An 18,550-nucleotide genomic window follows, 5' to 3' on the forward strand; every position below is an offset into this window, starting at 1 on the left:
CCTGGTCATGCAACCATCCCAAATCAAACTTTTAAAAAGATGACACCAACACAATGACTTGATTGTAAAAAAAAAAAAAAAAAAAAAAAGAAAAAACGTACAAAAATAATATATATATATAAAAAAAAAAAAAAAAAAACTGATCTGACATGATTGGGATAGGTCGTAACCGTGTGGACATGCTTTCACCTGTCCAGATGAGTTGAGATGTGAGATCTAGGAGGAAGTGAGCGTGGTGGAGAAGCCCCAGGGGGGTCTGGTACCTGATCTCCGGGATGTCGTCGCTGAGGCCGCTCAGCAGGAGGGGGATGAGCTTGTGGAAGTAGGAGTACCTGTCCCGGAGGTGGAGCAGCCAGCCGCCCACAACCTCCGTCACAGCCCTCCTCACCTGGAGGGGACAAGGGGAAGGAGGGGGTGGGGGGTGAAGGTGGGGGTGGTGGTGGTGTTTAGAGATGAAGCAGTTGGCTGTCAGTTAATCATGGCACGTGCGGTTGTGTGAATATGTTCTTCTCCGCACGTAATAAGAAGATTGATGGCGTTTCCGACAGAGCAGTAAACTGAAGTACATTGATTATATTGTTTTGTGTCATGCACTAAAGTCTTAAACTTAATATTCTGTCTGTTCTCCCAAGATAGGCTCATAAAATCTGCTCCATAAAAAGTCTCCCTTCCAGAAGCATAACTTTTCATAATTGTCTATCCAAAAGAAATGACCAAAAATGGAGGACATTATACCATGAAAATACACCCTACGTCCTCAAAAACAAACAAAATCGAAAAATACAACTATTTCTCAATTTACCGAAGTGCAAGACGTTGAATATGTTTCAACCATGTCTGTACCCACCAGTGGAGAATCGTCAAACAGCCTCTGAGCCAGGTGCGACAGGACGTCATCCACGTTCTTTCCGTTGCCATACTGGATGACAGCCCCGGTGGCCTGGATGGTTGACACTCTTACCCGGGAGTGTTGGTGAGAGATGTTCTGCATCAGAGGCTTGACCAAGCTTTCTGCCTGCATGTGGAAATGTTCTGAGGAGAAAACCATCGTTTGTTATTGTTGTTGTTGAAGCTTCTGTACCGAACCACCAATTCTTCAACGCGTTAATACTGCAAAATGATCCGGAGATCTTACAATTAGTCATGAGAAATACGAAAAAAAAAAAAAAAAAGATATCAGAATCGTGAAGCTAAACAACCAACAACTAATAGGTCAAGTCGCAAAGATGGCAGCGTGCCGTGCAACCATGGCAACTCTGTTCCAAAACACACAGCTAACGAGGCTTAAACTTACCCGGTACACATTTCGCAAAGTTGACAGTGCATTTGCAGCTCTCCTTTTTGACATCCGGAAAGGGATCGACAATAGTTCTCTGCAGAATCTTAATCATGTCGTCGAGATATGGAACTAGTTTCTTCCCACAGACCTCCACGGTTAGGGTCAACACTTCCGTCAAGGCGAGCCGAAGTTCTTCTGCTGGCTCCAGGATCTCTTTTCCGCCGAGCCGCTGCGACAGACAGGGCATTAGATACGGTAACGAAACCTCCGGTTGAGGTACACAACGAATAAACTCTCCGATCATGAGAATAGCAGTCTCCCTGCATCTCTCCATTGGGTCTGACAGGCATTTCAGTAGAGACTTCAGAAGATTCTGGAAAACCTCCTGTAACACGCCGCTTGAAAGCCCTTTATCGATTGTTTCTTTTTTTATGGCCTCAAGAGCTCGTTTTCTCGTGTTTTTGCTGTCTTCGTTCAGACAGTTCAATTGTCTGGCAAGTGTTCTCAAAACTTCAGCTGCAGCACGTTCATCTCCAGCTGCCATCGCCGCCATCTTTTAGGTTGCTATAACAACCTAGGGAAGTACGACAAACAAAAGGTACTTTACGATAGCGTCTTATTCAAAACCAAAAAGCTTTATTGGTTCGTTCGTCCAAGGTGGTTTTGGCTTTCGCTCTCTCTGTCTTTCTCTCTCTCTTTCTCTATGTGTGTGTGGATGTGTGTGTGTGTGTGTGTGTGTGTGAAATATGTGCATTAGATTAGCTGGGCTATTGTTTGTCTTCATTAGGCAACCACAACATCAAGTTTAAGTTCGCTTCATTTAGTAATTTCACCATAAGCAGTAGCCTACAATACAGACACACGATGTGATAAAAATGTCTTTCTCACAGGCACACGGAGCTACATAAAAGACAATCACACAATGAATAAGTGGTGGGAAGAAAGTATACAAGTTCTTAGCACATTGGATTTAGGCGCTATCACAGGCCCAATCATGTTATGCGCTTCTGAAACATACAGTAACATAATAAGTCCAATATGCCGTTCTTCTTCCAGCTGTCACATAATATTCTCATTCTTATGCCACTGGAAGAACACCTGTCCTCGTACTGTGCCTATTACGTACTGTGCTATTGTTACTAATTTCGTCAAGAAAGTGGAGTACGACAAGCCTATCATTATTTAAACAGTTCACTTGAATAAATCAAAGTTGTTTGGCTTATTGCATGTCCTGCAGGGTAGCTTGCGGTCGAATAAAAAGTGACAAATTGACGTCACTGGAACCGACGCAGTGCGAGCCAAGAGAGAAGACAGCAACGGGCAGTCGCATCAGCAGCATCCTAGCTACGTAAATAGAGTAGCCCTCCGTAGCCAGCCTAAACGAGCATTACCTCTGAGCATCCCCACAAAACAACGGTAAGGACACCGACGCACGATTTATTCCATACTTTAGTAAACCATTAACGTGTAGCGATGCACGAAACACCACATATATTGATGGATGCATTTGCATTGTTTCGTTGCAATTGGGTTGTACTGTAATGATCTTGACAGATGCTGAAAGATACGGCATTTTATCGAACATGCTGAAACAGGTGTTCTTTGTATATTCTATCACATGAAACACTAGCTAGATATTAAACTTTAATATCTAGCAAGGCTATTTGACATAAACGGTATATACTCCACGTTGCCTTTGTGCATCTTGCTATTTATCACCACAGAGAACTGCTGTGGTTTATGGGCTAGCAAGCTAACTGCATACTCTGTAGCTAGGTCGTAGGTAAAATAACGGTGTTTCGTTTTTAATTTCCATAGCGGAAGTGAATTATTGACATCTCTCGGTGATAGCAAGCACGATACAGCATCTCTCAAATATAGATCAAATAAACAACATTAACTTTATAGGTTGCTATTTCAGTGAAATGTGTAGCTGAGTTTGTAAATATTTGATATAATTAGAATTCCATTTCAGGTTGTTTTTCAATAACTGTGTCATTTCGCTTGATCAGGGACTTGTGTATACGCTACGACGTCCAACCAACTCACTGCAGTAAATGTTGTTATTCAAACAACACAGTTGTTATTTCAACCTGCTCAGATACTTTCTATATCCGTTCAGTATAAAAACACAGATTGTTCTCATCATCGAGCATGAAATAGCTCTCTAGCTACGACGTGCAGTACCTCATCCAGTCCCTATCACAAGCGATGAAGGAAAATGCGGACTGACAGTAACTCTTTTGAGAGGTTCCTCACAGAGACACAAACAACCCCAGGCCGGGAGGGGGGGGGGGGGGGGGCGAGCAGGGGGCTGCTGTGCTCTCATTCCCTCCTCCTCTCCTCCCTTCCCCTCGTCTCTCACCCCTCCTCTCCTCCCTTTGCAGCGGCAGCAATAAAAGATAAGATGGCCACCTCCTCCTCCTCCAATCTGGAAGAAGACGAGAGTCTGAAGGGCTGTGAGGTCTTTGTGCAGAAGCACAACATCCAGCAGATTCTCAAAGAGTGCATTGTGAACCTTTGCATCGCCAAGCCAGAGCGGCCTATGAAGTTCCTGCGGGAGCACTTTGAAAAGCTGGAGAAGGTTTGTGGAAAACTACCCTCCCCCTTCCCCCTCTCTCCTCCTTTTTGTGCCTTTGAACTCCTTTCAATAATAGAAAACGAAGAGAGAAGAAACCTTTTTTAAATGTTATCGCCTGGTTATGTGTGGCGACCTTATTGAAAGACAAGTACTGGCTGTACGACAGGTACACCCACTAATGTCTTTGTGCACTCGTTGGATATGCCAACGTGTTTCGTATGGGAATAGTAGTTGCATTGGTATGGTCATTTTGGACTATGATTCATATCTCCATACCCCCTTTGTAGCCTAGCCTGCATCAGAGTGGACTAGGAGCATGAATGGAGGCTTTGTTGTGTCTGTGCTTTGTTGTCCACCAAATCATCCATGCGCTCCGAAGGAAAAAGATAGTAACTTGGAGCGGTAACTTTGATATCGTCCTCGTACGGTATAGTTTGCGGCTCATGACACGGTTTGCGGTGTTCTTCTCAAAGAAGGTACACGAGAAGGACAATGCCCACCCGGCATGACTTTGTTTATCCTGTCATTTAGCTGCTTGCTGGCTCTTAATTGAGTTGTGTGCGTCCGTGTGACTGCATGAGATGAATAGATGGGAGTGGTTTGTTAGTGTAGACCGGCCTCACTGGAACTGGGCTTCTCATTCGCCAGCACAGAGATGTACACTGGCCTGTTCTGCTGAAAGGTGGGCATTGTCGGTGTGTGTGTGTGTGTGTGTGGGGGGGGGGGGTGGTGAGGCTTCGACAACAAGTTGATGAAATAGATAAAAATGTTTTGTAAAAGTACACCACACAAAAGGCAACACATTTCATTAGTTGTGTCCATGTTTGTCGCAGAGCTGGTTACATCACTTCAACACATAGAAAAACGGCGGTAGGAAAAACAGTTAAACCATAATCCTCTATAGAGTATGCAAGCTCCCACCCCTAGCTCCTCATCTTGATGCAAAAGCCCCAATGGAGCTTGGTGGTGTTGCATATCCGGCCATTTTATTCTATGACTTCCAGTCTATATATCCAATATTATGCTCCCCCACTATGTTTATGGGTGGCGGGTGGTAATGTGAACAGAACAGAAAATGTTCGAATATGCTAATGTGAGTGAGAGTGAGTGAGAGTGAGTGAGAGTGAGAGAGAGTGAGAGAGAGAGAGTGAGAGAGAGTGAGAGAGACAAAGCGAGAGGAGAGGAGAGGCAGAGAGAGAGAGGATTGAGAGAGAGAATGAGAGGTGGTGAGAGGAGACAGAGCGAGAGCATGAGAGGCAGAGAGAGAGAGGATTGAGTGAGAAGGAGAGGGAGGGAGAGAGAGAGAGAGAGAGAGAGAGAGAGAGAGAGAGAGAGAGAGAGAGAGAGAGAGAGAGAGAGAGAGAGAGAGAGAGAGAGAGAGAGAGAGAGAGAGAGAGAGAGAGAGAGAGAGAGAGAGAGAGAGAGAGCTCTAACCCTCCCACCCCTGTCAACGTTCTCCACAGGTCGACTCCTCTGTGCATGTTAGATGAAGACATCCGCTGAGCAGTCGAGTCTTCCTGCTGTGACGCTGAGGAGTTAAGCACTCTGACTCCGGAAGGAGAACATCCAGCACCTCAGTCTAGTCAGTCAAACTCAGCGTCCATCTCATTTGACCAGTGTGAAACCATCAACCTACAGCCAAGACGTAGACGTTGGCTGATGCTATACCGTAAAACAAACTAATAGGACAACATAATTTGGGTTTGATAGTGTAGCTATGCTGCCCTACTAGGGTTTTGCCCAAAGGTTTGTGTCAAGTGCAAAACAGTAGTGCCATTCTGTGACGTGAGAGGTGTCTGCTGGGTTGTGGTTTGCACCACACTGTGTGTGTGTGTGTTTTGTAGGGGGTGGGCTGCATGCTGGAGACAGAACTCGCCCAAGGGAACAGTGGAAGGATTTCTATCTCCTTTATCTGCCGTGTGTGTGTGTGTGTGTGTGTGTGTGACAGTCATCTGATATGTGTGAACAGTACAACTAATGACTTTATCTTCCTTGTGTGTGTGTGTGTGTGTGTGTGTGTGAGTTTATATGTGTGTTTGTGACTGTCATCGGATGTGTTGGAACACGGTACAACTGATGATGCAGTTTGCTGACCCAGTTGCGTCCTTAATCTGGATAGCATCCTCATCTGGAATTGGGTAACCTCCGTCCAGAACAACACAGCCTACATTCCCCCTGAGCCTGCATCCACCAAACATACTGTCATACCATTAGCATTAGCTTTGCACGTAGCATCCACCAAACATACTGTCATACCATTAGCATTAGCTTTGCACGTAGCTTGGCACGAGCTGTCACTTCTTTAGACTGGTCTAAACCCAATTCTGCACTTTGCTCAAATGGAGTCAGATCAGTCAGGTTTTGGATTCAAACACAGTTTAGACACAGATTAAGTTTAGACTAGTGGCAGACTACAGCTCTGTTGCTCGCTCGGCCTCGCTGACCCTCCACGTCCTGCATTCTCTGGTCATATGTGAGAGCGGATTACAGGGCGGGAAATGAGCAGACAACCAGTCGTGTCGCGTGGATTATAACCGCTCAGCCTTTCCATTCAGAGCCCAGATTATAATCTGGGTGAGCTGTTCTGTTGAGGGCTCTGGTGTGTGAGAATGTATCCTATAACTTAGAGCTGTGTGTGTGTCCTGTGTGTGTTGTTTGTTTGCCTTATTGTGTACATATGGATGTGTGTGTGTGTGTGTGCCCGCCTCTCCCAGCTCCTCCACTAGCCCACGACAGGGTTAAATAGCTGCGTTAGTCCCCAGCGGGGGCCCCGTCGTCAAGGAGACAGCAAGGCAGAGTGTCAAGCTGACTGTACGTAGCTAGCATCGGCTAGCGCAAGCCGGGGCTGAGGAGATGGGGAATGTTGCAGTTTGGGAGTGTGAATGCTAATGGAAGTGACGTAGCGTAGCATGCGGTACAGTTACACTGTGACACGATAATATCTGGTGCCCATGGTTTCTATTCCTCAGTGACATCCTTTTTCTGTCACAGTGCCACTTGGAATCAGTAGCGGGTTTAGAGAAAGCGTGTATTACAACAAAGTAAGTCGAGTAGAAGTAGAAAAAAGTAGTAAGTAAAAATATAATGGCAGAATAAACGAGAACTATTATATTTATGCCTTTTACTTATACTACTTGTTTTATCTTTCTTTATATTTCTATTTATATAACTTACTATTTTTATTGTTATGCACCAACATACCAAAGCAAATTCCTCGCATGTGTGAATTTACTTGGCAATAAACCAGATTTGATTCTGTTAGCTAGGCCTCAGGTGTCTTTCAGTAATACGTTCACCAAACCCATACATTATTTAAACCCAATCTATCTTATCTTAACCACATACATTAGTTTATATCAATTACCAACTAAAGTAGGTAGGTAACTTTTAGGCAGGTATCAGGATTCATATTTGAAGAGTTTGCTCATTCATGCATATGAATCCATGATGTAAATCCGTTGTTGAAGCCCTGTAGAACAGCAGTGACATCATGGTGACATCATGGTGACATCATGGTGATCGTCAGCCAGCCCTTCCGGTGTCTTCTGTTCCAGGGACGGGGGTCGCCAGAAATGCACCAGTTCCCCTAGGTGGTCATCCCCCCCCCCCCCCCCCACCTCCTCATCTCTGTGCCCTGCCTCTCCCTGACCTGCCTCTCCTTGTCCTGCCTCTCTATGCCCTGCCTCTTCCTGCCCTGCCCTGCCTCTCCCTGCCCTGCCTCTCCCTGCCCTGTCCTGCCTCTCCCTGCCCTGCCTCTCCCTGCCCTGCCTCTCCCTGTCCTGCCTCTCCCTGCCCTGCCTCTCCCTGCCCTGTCCTGCCTCTCCCTGCCCTGCCTCTCCCTGCCCTGCCTCTCTCTGCCCTGCCTCTCCCTGCCCTCTCCTGCCTCTCCCTGCCCTGCCTCTCCCTGCCCTGCCTCTCCTTGCCCTGCCTCTCCCTGCCCTGCCTCTCCCTGTCCTGCCTCTCTGCCCTGCCTCTTTCTGCCCTGTCCTGCCTCTCCCTGCCCTGCCTTTCCCTGTCTTGCCTCTCTCTTCCCTGCCCTCTCCTGCCTCTCTCTACCCTACCTCTCCCTGCCCTGCCCTGCCTCTCCCTGTCCTGCCAAGGAAGGGCTTCAGCATGGACCCCCACTCACCTGTTCTTCACCTCCTCTCCTCTTCAAATACCTCTCTCTCTTTGGCTCGCTGCACACCTTTTCTTCTTTCTTGGTTTATCCACTCTCTCTCTCTCTCTCTCTCTCTCTCTCTCTCTCTCTCTCTCTCTCTCTCTCTCTCTCCCTCCCATTGCTCTCTGTTCCTTGTCCTCCCTCCATCTCTCCCCCGCCCACCCTGCCTCCCCAGTCGATGACGTAGGTTTCGAGGTTCTGTATCGCTTGTTATTTTACTTTTCTTCCCTTCTCCCTCAATCCGAAGCTATAACCAAGGCAACAGGGCCCGGTGACAGCCTTGGGGGCGCTGTATTCAATAAACCCCTTCATTTCCCACTTACTTAAATTTATTTTACAACTTGTTGTTGTGCCAGACACACTGTGGGGGTATTATACAAACCATTCACATGTTGTCACCCTTGAGTTGGACTCGTTCAAGGCGTCTTCCTGCAATTCTATATTCCTATTTTTCTCTCTCTTCTCTCTCTCTGGTTTGGCCTTTTGTCTTTTAAGTAACTCTCTCTCTATCCGTCACTCACTATCTCTGTCTTTATGGCTGTCTTCATTTCTCCCTAGACTGCAAAAATGCCCTATCAAATTCAAGTGCAGACATGTTAATTATGAGCTTGCTTACGCTTAAAACAAGTCAATTTGACGGGCAGAGCAGTACAAACACGTCAAATGAAGTCACTAGAGAAGCCATTAAGAAACTAGCCAACTACATTTAAAATCCCAAAACAAGATAATCGCACTCAGTTTTTTCAACGTAGGCCTCTCTCTCTCTCTCTCTCTCTCTTTCTTTCTTTCTTTCTTTCTTTCTTTCTCTCTCTCTCTCTCTCTCTCTCTCTCTCTCTCTCTCTCTCTCTCTCTCTCTCTCTCTCTCTCTCTCTCTCTCACACACACACACTTGTCTCTCACCCTCTCACTTGGTCTTGCACACAACTCTCACTCTATTCTCCATCACCTACACACACACACACACACACACGTCTTCCTGGGCTTCTCTCTTTATGAATAGGTGTCAGTGTGTGTCTGGCAGCTTATTATTGAGGAGTGCAGTCCACGGTTTCTGGAACTGAGGTGTGCAGAGGGTGAGTGTGAGGGCGTGCGTGTGCACGCGTGCAGAGTGTGTGTGTGCGTGTTCACGTCCACGCGTTTCTCAAGGGCGTGTTTTGAACTGTGCGTGGCGCCACTGGTCGGAGGGTGCGTCCGTCAGTCTCGTAACGACAGGCAGAGGAGTTGAGGGAGGTCGTCAGGGGTCGGCGGCGTTGCTAAGAGCGGGTCGGCCGTTCGGGACGGGAGCCGGTGAAAAGGTCCGCATGTCAGCAGTCTTCAAATCGCTTCCGACTCTCCTTTCTTTCATGTGACAAAAGTTGAAGCGTTGAAGACGTCACCCAGATAACAAACATACGGTGGCCCACCCATGCACAACACAACAACATTAGCGAAGCACACAAAAGTTGAAAACACAACAACATTAACACACAACGACATTAACAAAAATGAAACATTTATAAAAACGCTGCATTTACAAAAAACAATCAACTACTTACAACGCCACAATATTAAGTGACAACACAACAGCATTGGTTAACACCACCCGCATCAGCTGAGAACACAGCAGCATTAGCTGAGAACACAGCAGCATTAGCAGAGAACACAGCAGCATTAGCCGAGAACACAGCAGCATTAGCAGAGAACACAGCAGCATTAGCAGAGAACACAGTAGCATTAGCAGAGAACACAGCAGCATTAGCAGAGAACACAGCAGCAGTAGCCGTTTTTATTGTTTTTATTTTGGTAGGAATCCAACTAATTCCACTTTGCACTGCCCCTAGTGGTCTGGAGAACTTCTTGTCGTGAGCAACTTGAAATGCAGCGTTTCTGCAAATGTTGTGTTTTGGGCTAATGCTGCTGTGTTCTCGGCTAATGCTCTTGTGTTCTCAGCTGATGCGGGTAGTGTGAACCAATGTTGTTGTGTTGTCACTTAATGATGTGGTGTTGTAAGTAGTTGATTTGTTTTTTTTAAATGCAGCGTGTTTATAAATGTTTCATTTTTTCATGTTTATGAGAGGCAACACACAAGGGGGGGGGGGGGATAGCCCCCGGAAAACCCCCCTCGACCCGTTCTCAAATGAACTCTCGCCCACACACAAACACCTATAAATCGCGGGTTGCAAGCATGTGAGGCTCTCCGGGGGCCACTGAGGAAGTAGACAACATCACATGTCATCTCCTGATCTTCACCTGACTCCTCATGAGCTGTGGCCCGCAGCACCGACACCCCTGATCAACAACGTCATCGTCCTCGTCATCGTCCTCGTCGGTGTGTGATGGGGCACACAGACACAGCTTGGTGTCTGTGCTGAGAAGGAGAACATTCTGTCCATCTGAAGATCAAAAGATTGCAGGCTGTGTGTGTGTGTGTGTGTCATTTATTATAAGGCCTAGGTGGTCCGCCTACACACACACACTGCTGGGTTATCTTAAGCTACGTCATGGGGACTGGTGTTAGTGCCCAGCGGTTTGGGCCGAATGATTCAGAATGGTCAACATTTGTGTGTGTGTGTGTGACTGTGAGCCATTACACGTCCCAGCCTCGTGCTCTCCTTCTGCTCTTAACCACCTGCAGTCATTACTGGGAAACATCCCATAATAACCTCTCCCCTCCCTCCCATTCTCAAATCTGCAGGCACAGGTGAGTCAGTGACACATTGTGTTTCAATTCCGTCTCTCTCTTTGTCACTCTTTCTCCCCCCGTTCTCCCTCTCTCCCTTTCACTATCTGTCTCTCTTTCTCTGGCTCCCTCATTCTCACTCCCTCACTCTCGCCGCCTCTCTGTCGCTTCCCCCCCTCCTTTCTGTCTCTCTCCCTCCTTTCTCTACAGAAGCTTGTCTTTCTGAAGCCTGTCTTTTCTCTCTTTCTGCCTCATCTTCTATATTATTCTTCCCTCCATGCCTCTAAGGAACTCTCCTCCCCCCCTTCCTTCCTGTCCTGTCACAGTCTGACGAGGCTCGACAATCCAGCTAGTTGAAGAAAGAAGGTGCAGAGTGTGTACCGTGTATAAACACACATAGTACATGTGCATAGTATATAGTGTGTGGTGTATACACACAGTACTGAGAAGGAGAGACAAAAGGAGAGGAGTATTGGGAATCGAGAGAAAGACAAACGAAGAGCAGCCGGGGTTTGCTCGATGCGGCGCTGTGCGGTTGCCAGTGTGGTCGAACCACCCGCGGCCCCTCGTCAGCAGGTTGGGAGCCAGGCTAATCTGCCTCGTCACACTGGGCCAGCTGTGGTTGCCAGGTTTAGCTAGTCACCAGCTACCACACACACACACACACACCACCACGCCCTGTCCATCAGCAACATCATGTCCAAACACCTTCTCAGCTCGCGGCTTCTGGAATATCACCAAGCCCCTCGCTGCTGACAGCCTTTCCCATTCCCAGCTAGTCCTAACCATAACACCAACAGGAGGGTTGACCAGAAGGGGGGGGGAGTTCATCAAAGCCTTCCTGATTGACAATTTGTCAGGTGGTGTAGAAGCGGCGTCTCGAAAGCGTCCCAAAGAGAATGTGCTGCGGAGCGACAGGAACGCCCTTAACCCCCCCCCTCTCTCTCTCTCTCTCTGTTTTTGCTTCCTTGCTTTCTTCCCTGCTCTCTCTCTCTTTCTCTCCGCTTCTATCCTCCCTCTCTCCTGACCTCTCGGCCTAACCTGGGGTCATCTGAGAAGATGCTCTGAGCCCGGAGTGGGGATCACTCACTCTTGATGCTGCCCCAGGGTGTGTGTGTGTGTGTGTGTCCAGACCTTATCTCACCATGCCTAGAGTCCAGTCACCTAGCGGTGTTTGTGTGTGTGTTGGTGTGTGTGTGTGGGGGGGGGGGGTTGTAACTAAGCTCCTCTAGGAATGCACTCAGTGACCCCCTGAAGAAAGCACACCTCTGACAGGAGAATAGGTAGACCCTCTTCCACACTCACTCACTCACTCACACACACACACACAGATGCACTTACACAAACCCTCTCCCCCCTGTCACCATGGTGGTCCCTCTTTGTCTGATCTCACTGGCCCTGGCGTGTCCCCTCGGGCTGGCTGACTCCTGGGTGGTGGCCTGGGGTTCTGTTGTGTGTGTGTGTGTGTGTGTGTGTGTGGTAAAAAATAGGAGTGAATGAGGCATGCTGTGAATCTCGTGAGAAAAGCTCAATGTTTGTTAGCAAGCAAGGTCTAGCATGAGGTACAGCATCATGGCCCAGCTGCGTGTGCCTGGCTTAGCTAGGCGACCCTGGATTAGCTAGGTTAGCCTGTCTTAGCTAGGTTAGCCTGTCTTAGCTAGGTTAGCCTGGCTTAACTTGGTTAGCCTGGCTTAACTAGGTTAGCCTGGCACAGCTGGGTTAGCCTCAGTTAGCTTGGTTAGCGTGCTAGCACGGTGGGTGGCGTGACAGGCTGACAGCCATTGTCTCCGCTCCTCCCTGTGGCTCATCATCATCGCCGTACAGGCTGAGTGTGATTTACTGCCCTCGTTAGCTCCACAGAGACACGGGCAAGACCAGACACCTGAGGGCCTCCTTTTAACCAGGACTGTGGATGACACACCCTGGACCCAAAGTGGGACTGAACATAACCTGGACAAACACACACACACTCCCTCACACACACACACACTCCCTCACATACACACACACACACACGCACACTCCCTCACATACACACACATGCACACTGTCTCTCACACACACACACACACACACACTAACAAACACACTCTTACACACACACACACACACACACACTGTCTCTCACACCCACACATTCGCACCCTGGACACTACATAGTTCAGTGCTAGAGATGGGAGGGATCTGAGAGAGTGAGTGTGTGTGTGTGTGTGGCGGGGGTATTTCGGGTCAAGGAGGAGCTCAAAACACCGAACCCACCCACCCACCCACACACCCACACGCGCTGACACATCGCGGCCCCGACGGACAGGCAGGCAGAAATCCCTCAGACAACACCGTGGCATGCGTCCATTATGGGCCAGCAATGGAGCGACGACTCCACTGATCCTGTGAATGGAAGGGGGCGGGCCCCGCCCGTGTCACGCACCGCCGCCCGTGTTTGATGTTGTGGCTCCCGTCGCACGCTTCCACCCCAGGCAGTCGACCGCACCGCGCTCTCCGCCTCTTTCATCCGAGCAAAGGGGGCCAGAGGTGGAATGGGTGGGAGTCAAAGACGGGTTGTCGAAGACGGGGGGGGCTGTAAATAGACGGCGGTGCTGAAAAGCTCGAGAGGGGACGGGTGGTTGTTTTTGTGGCGTTTTGTCACGCAGTCAACGGAGCGCTCTTCTGGTGGGCCCGCCAGTGGCGAAGAGGTGAGAGACTCGATGGGGCGGTAGCGACGAGTCACGTGGCTCCTCTTTGCGCCGTATCCTGGAACCGCCGTCAATTACATTAGAGGAGTTCCTGTTTGTTCGAGCGAATCATCATCATCGAATTGGGGACGACAAATGGAGGCCGTAATTGTCCAAACCCATTAGTTATGGTGCGTTCCGTGTTTGTGAGGGCATTCTTTCCTGGTTCAGCCCCCTGTGTCACCTGTCTTCACCTCGAACACTCTCCCTCCCTCTCTCCCTTCCCATATCGTTGCTTCTCTTACAATTTTTGTCTATTTGTGTGGTTCTCTCTCTCTCTCTCTCTCTCTCTCTCTCTCTCTCTCTCTCTCTCTCTCTCTCTCTCTCTCTCTCTCTCTCTCTCTCTCTCTCTCTCCTCTCCTCTCCTCTCCTCTCTTTCTGGCAGCTAGCCGGTGATAATGACGCAGACAGAGAGAAGGAGAGGGAGGGAGGAAGGGGAGAGGGAATATACAGAGCATCGGACTGAGATGTAGAGTCGCTACCACAGAGAGAGAGAGAGAAACAGAGAGAGAGTGAGAAAAGAGAGAGGGAGATCGAGAAGAGCATTTGTAAGTGTGTCCGACTTGTGTTTCTTCATCTGACCTCTTCCTTGCGTCACCACTATGTGCGTGTGTGTCGATCTGTGCTTGACGGTGCGTGTGCGTGTGCAAGGGGCAATGCCGTGCGCAGTACCAGTATGCGGACTGAGGCCATCCAACACGCACACAATGGGCTGGCTTTAGACCTGAGCCTGTGCCCTCTCAAGGAAATGGGGGGTGGGAGGGCGGGTGGGTGGGTGGGATGGTGGGGGGAGGCAGGGAGGGTGGGTGATGAGGTCAGGGGCTGGTACTTGGACCGTGGATGGTACTGCCTGGCCAATACAGGCTGGTCAGTGTATGAACACTGGCTCAGATCGGATATTTGGTCGGGACAGTGGTTAGTGTCTAAAGCACTGACATTTTCTCTCAGCTGTGGAATCTGTGTGTGTGTGTGTGTGTGTGTGTGTGTGAGCGCGTTTCTGCACAAGCGTCAGCGCCTGTGGGCGTGTGCGCGCGCGCTCGTATGCTCTCCGACGCTGCTTCCTGTTCCGACTGGCGACCAGACGGATGCTCACGGTGACGGGTTGTCATGGCGACGGGGAGGAAACGAGAGGAGCCCGTGTGCATCGCTCAGCCTGATTGTGTGAGTGTGTGCGCAAGCAGAAAGGGAGAGAGAGAGAGAGGTAGAGGAGGAGGAGGAGAGTCAGACTGGCGCAGGAGGGGAGAGAAGCACTCTGTCGTGATCCGTGTTTTCAGTAACAGTTTTTGGGGACTGCCGTTGGGTCTTACTTTGGGGGACTGCAGATACACACACACGCACGCACGCTCGCACTTTCACCGTCTTCACGCGCATAGTCTCTCTGTCGCTCTTCATCTCTCTCTCACACACACACACACACACACGCACCCCAGACATACTTAGACAAGCCTTATTGTCTTACGCGCACGCACACACACTCTCCAGCGGCCATGGCAACGTGGCGAGTGTCTGCTGTGCCAGGTGGAGTACAGTGATGCGTGTGTCGGGTGTGTGTGGGAAAGGAACAGTTCTCGGTTGACTCGCGCACACACACACATACACACATGAGTGCTTCATCCAAGGGGGCGCTGTCGGGGGCTTCGGGCCCCCCTCCGGACACACCGGCCTGTCCAAGGGCCCTTCACGGCATGGTAAATATAACTTACCTACTAGAGGCGAAAGCAAACTAGCCGCTAATGCTATTGCTAACATTGAATTGCACCTGAAAGGGCTAAGGCTAACTTCGCTAGCTCAAGACGCTAGTCAGTGTACAACAGAGTTGCTTTTGAGTGTGGTGTAGGCATGGAAGGTCCATTATTATTGTTCTAAATGTGTGAGTGGGTTGTGGGTTGGCCATAGTTGTGTGTGTGTGTGTGTGTGACTCGTATGAATATCGGAAGCCTACTGCCAATGCGACCTGTTTTTCTGTTTGTATTTGTGGTGGATTATAGTGTGTGTGGAGGTGTGTGTGTGTGTGTGAGGGAGTCTAGTTGCTGCTGATTCTGCTGCTGATGTTTTTGTTTGTGTTTATCTACGCACACCCCGTCAGAGGGGGAAGAGAGAAGGAGAGTGTGTGTGTGTGTGTGTGTGTGTGTGTGTGTGTGTGTGTGTGTGTGTGTGCGTGCCGTTCTGTTCCCTGCTGGCTTTGCTCCCTCGGGGAGTGACTCTGCGTAATGTGTGTGTGTGCGTGTGTGTGCGTGCGGGCATTCTCTTCCCCGCGTGAGCCGGCCTCGTGTACGTCATCCGTTTCGCCCGGTAGGTGATGCGCGTGGACACGCGAGTCATCGCCAACCAGGCCGGAGACGATTGTCTGCTCACGCACACACACGCGCATGCTGTTTTGGAAATCATTGTGGGGGTGGGGGGTAGGAATACATAAATAAGGATTCAATTTGAGAGACGGAGAGAAAGCGGGAGTAACCTATTTCCATGTAAATGGAGTCATTGTGAGCAGGTGCTCGCCTGCCTGTCGACCTGGATGTCGTCGCGTGCACCTGCGTGTTCGCTGACGCGGCGGACCATGTCATTGGTCCGCAAGGACGATGTCGGCGGAATGTCATTGGTGGAACTCCCCAGTGTGGATGTGCCAGAAGGGGGTCAGCCTTGTTGTTGGGAACGGATGACGTCGGCGGCGTCTTTTAGAAGGTGTCGTCTCTGTCTCTCTTTCTCTGTCTCTCTCTCCTCTCCTCTCCTCTTCTCTCACTCACTCACTCACTCTCTCTCTCCCCTCTCTTTCTCTCTCTCCTTCCCTACCAAGGTGCTGTGTAGAAGCATTTTCAGTCTGAGAAAATGTCTTTCAGTCTGCCCCTCAGAGATGGCTGCCGACTGGCAAACACGCACACACACACACACACACACACATTAGAGTGCAGAAGTCGAATGCATCGCCACTGAAGATCCTAATGAAACAGTTGCTGCATTACAAACCCGAACACGTGACCGTGGGTTCCTTTCGCCCTCCCAGCTGTTGGAGGAAACAAACATTGTGAATCACCTCCATGAAGACATCCTTTGTAGTGGCTGCCTCCAGACCTCACCTAACACACACACACAGCCAGCTAAACAGACACCTTTCATCTGTAGTGTTCCCTAATGAGGTTAGCGATGCGTCGGTCACAGGGAGGGGAGGGGGGGGGGGATCTGCGCTGAACCAACAGCCGGAGGGGACCTGCGTCTTTGGGGACCGTTCGAACGGATCTGAAGAGAAGAAAGGGAGATTTAAGAACACACGGAGGCACGCCTGGTCTGCCCAGCACTGTCCTGGTCGTCAATAATTGACTCCTCTCTTCCGAGCCGCACCTTCCGCACACACACACACGCACCACACACACACACACCATGAGCCTCCTGCGCTAACTGCACGTCTTGAAATGTTTACAGAGTTGAGCAGCAGTTGTTTGGTGGTGACCTAGTTTGAAATGCTGTTGTGTGTGTGTGTGTGTGTGTGTGTGAGGGGTTAGCAATGTGGGACAAGCCCAGAAAACATATTTGGGGTGGAGTACAGGAGCTGTTGGGGGGCTGTTTGTCGTAGCGCCCTATTCTCTCCTCAAGGAATCCAAGCTGGGGGAAGGAGATGGTCATGTGGTGAAGGGTGTTTACACAAGAGCAGTCTGTCTGTCTCTCTCTCTCTCTCTCTCTCTCTCTCTCTCTCTCTCTCTCTCTCTCTCTCTCTCTCTCTCTCTGTGTGTCTCTCTCTCTCTCTCCCTGCTCCTTTGATCCGACTTGCTCCCCTCTTCCACGTGTCTCCCTCCCTCCTCATCCCTTCTTCCTCTCACTCTCTCTCTCTCTCTCTCTCTCGCTCGCTCTCGCTCTCGCTCTCGCTCTCTCTCTCTCTCTCTCTCTCTCTCTCTCTCTCTCTCTCTCTCTCTCTCTCTCTCTCTCTCTCTCTCTCTCTCTCTCGCTCTCGCTCTCGCTCTCGCTCTCGCTCTCGCTCTCGCTCTCGCTCACTCTCTCTCACTCTCTCTCTCTCCCCGGCAGGAGGAGTGTAAGCAGCTGCTGGCCCAGCAGAAGTCCAGCTCCCAGTCCGACTCCCACGATGACGAGGTCTCCCCCCCGCCCCCCAACCCCGTGGTCAAGGCCCGCCGGCGCCGGGGCGGGGTCAGCGCCGAGGTCTACACCGAGGAGGACGCTGTCAGCTACGTCCGCAAGGTGAGCACCTGCGTGTGCGTGAGTGGGCATACTCGTGTGTGTGTGTGTGTGTGTGTGTGTGAGAGTGTATATTTGTGTGTGTGTGTGCGAGTGTATAATCGTGTGTGTGTGTGTGTGTGAGATTGTATAATCGTGTGTGTGTGTGCGTGAGAGAGTGCACACACACACACACACAGCTCGCTCGCGACACCCAGACTGTAGGTGGCATCTCCCAAGCCACCATCCTCCTTGCCCCACCCCTCCTCTTCCTTCCCACGCTCCCCCTTCACCTCCCCTCCCTCCCCCAAATTCCCCCTTTTCTCCCTGATCGTTAGCCAGCTCTTTAGAAGCTGATTAACATGACTCGGCATTAATTGCTTGGTAATGACACAACAGCGTGACCACCCCCTTCCACCATCATCACCCTCTAATCGCATGCCCACTGAAGCGTGCCCCCTGTGTGTGTGTGTGTGTTTGTGTGTGTGTGTGTGTGAGAGCCTTTACCCTTTACATGTCCGGCAGGGGCTTCTACTATGAATATAAACAAGCCAGGTGATTCACAGCAGTGTCGGGGCCAGACACACACACACACACACACCTCTGTCCATGACAGGAGGATTCATTTGGGGCGGAAACGCTAGTTGGGGAAATGTGAGTGGAAGTAGAATTAGAACAGGATTTGAACGGCTAGCTCGGGACGGATTAGAGCACAGGGCATGCACACACACACACACACACACACACACACACAAACACAAACGGAGCGGGGGGATATGATGTATGTCTGCACTGCTTTGTGTTTACATCCAACGCTACCAACACCAACCGCTGTTTGTGTCATTGTCACGTAGATGCAAGTCACCGAGCCAACGTCTGTGTCTGTGGGGAAACAGTCTTCAATCAGTGAGATAAAGCCTCTCATTTGATAAGAGAGAGGCTGTCGTCACTAGGGGATGAATGATCTCGTCGGCCAGTC

At 50.0% G+C, this 18,550-nt stretch overlaps 2 protein-coding genes across 2 annotated transcripts in view; one reads left to right on the forward strand and one right to left on the reverse strand.

Moving 5' to 3' along the window:
• The window catches only part of dnaaf5 (dynein axonemal assembly factor 5), a 29,509-nt gene extending 27,639 nt beyond the window's left edge, over positions 1-1,870 (reverse strand). The window contains exons 1-3 of the mRNA XM_084677787.1: positions 1,295-1,870; positions 848-1,032; positions 264-388 (exon numbers count right to left, since the gene is read on the reverse strand). Of these exons, the coding sequence (XP_084533913.1) occupies positions 264-388; positions 848-1,032; positions 1,295-1,832 (848 nt within the window). The 5' untranslated portion in view covers positions 1,833-1,870. The remainder of the gene's footprint in view (positions 1-263; positions 389-847; positions 1,033-1,294) is intronic.
• Positions 1,775-18,550, forward strand: part of prkar1b (protein kinase, cAMP-dependent, regulatory, type I, beta) — a 60,600-nt gene continuing 43,824 nt past the window's right edge. The window contains exons 1-4 of the mRNA XM_084677788.1: positions 1,775-1,877; positions 2,517-2,695; positions 3,667-3,863; positions 17,425-17,595. Coding sequence (XP_084533914.1) covers positions 3,687-3,863; positions 17,425-17,595 — 348 coding nt within the window. The 5' untranslated portion in view covers positions 1,775-1,877; positions 2,517-2,695; positions 3,667-3,686. The remainder of the gene's footprint in view (positions 1,878-2,516; positions 2,696-3,666; positions 3,864-17,424; positions 17,596-18,550) is intronic.

Source organism: Hypomesus nipponensis, chromosome 17 (assembly GCF_054491055.1).
Source record: "Hypomesus nipponensis isolate SF chromosome 17, ASM5449105v1, whole genome shotgun sequence".
Lineage (NCBI taxonomy): Eukaryota > Metazoa > Chordata > Actinopteri > Osmeriformes > Osmeridae > Hypomesus > Hypomesus nipponensis.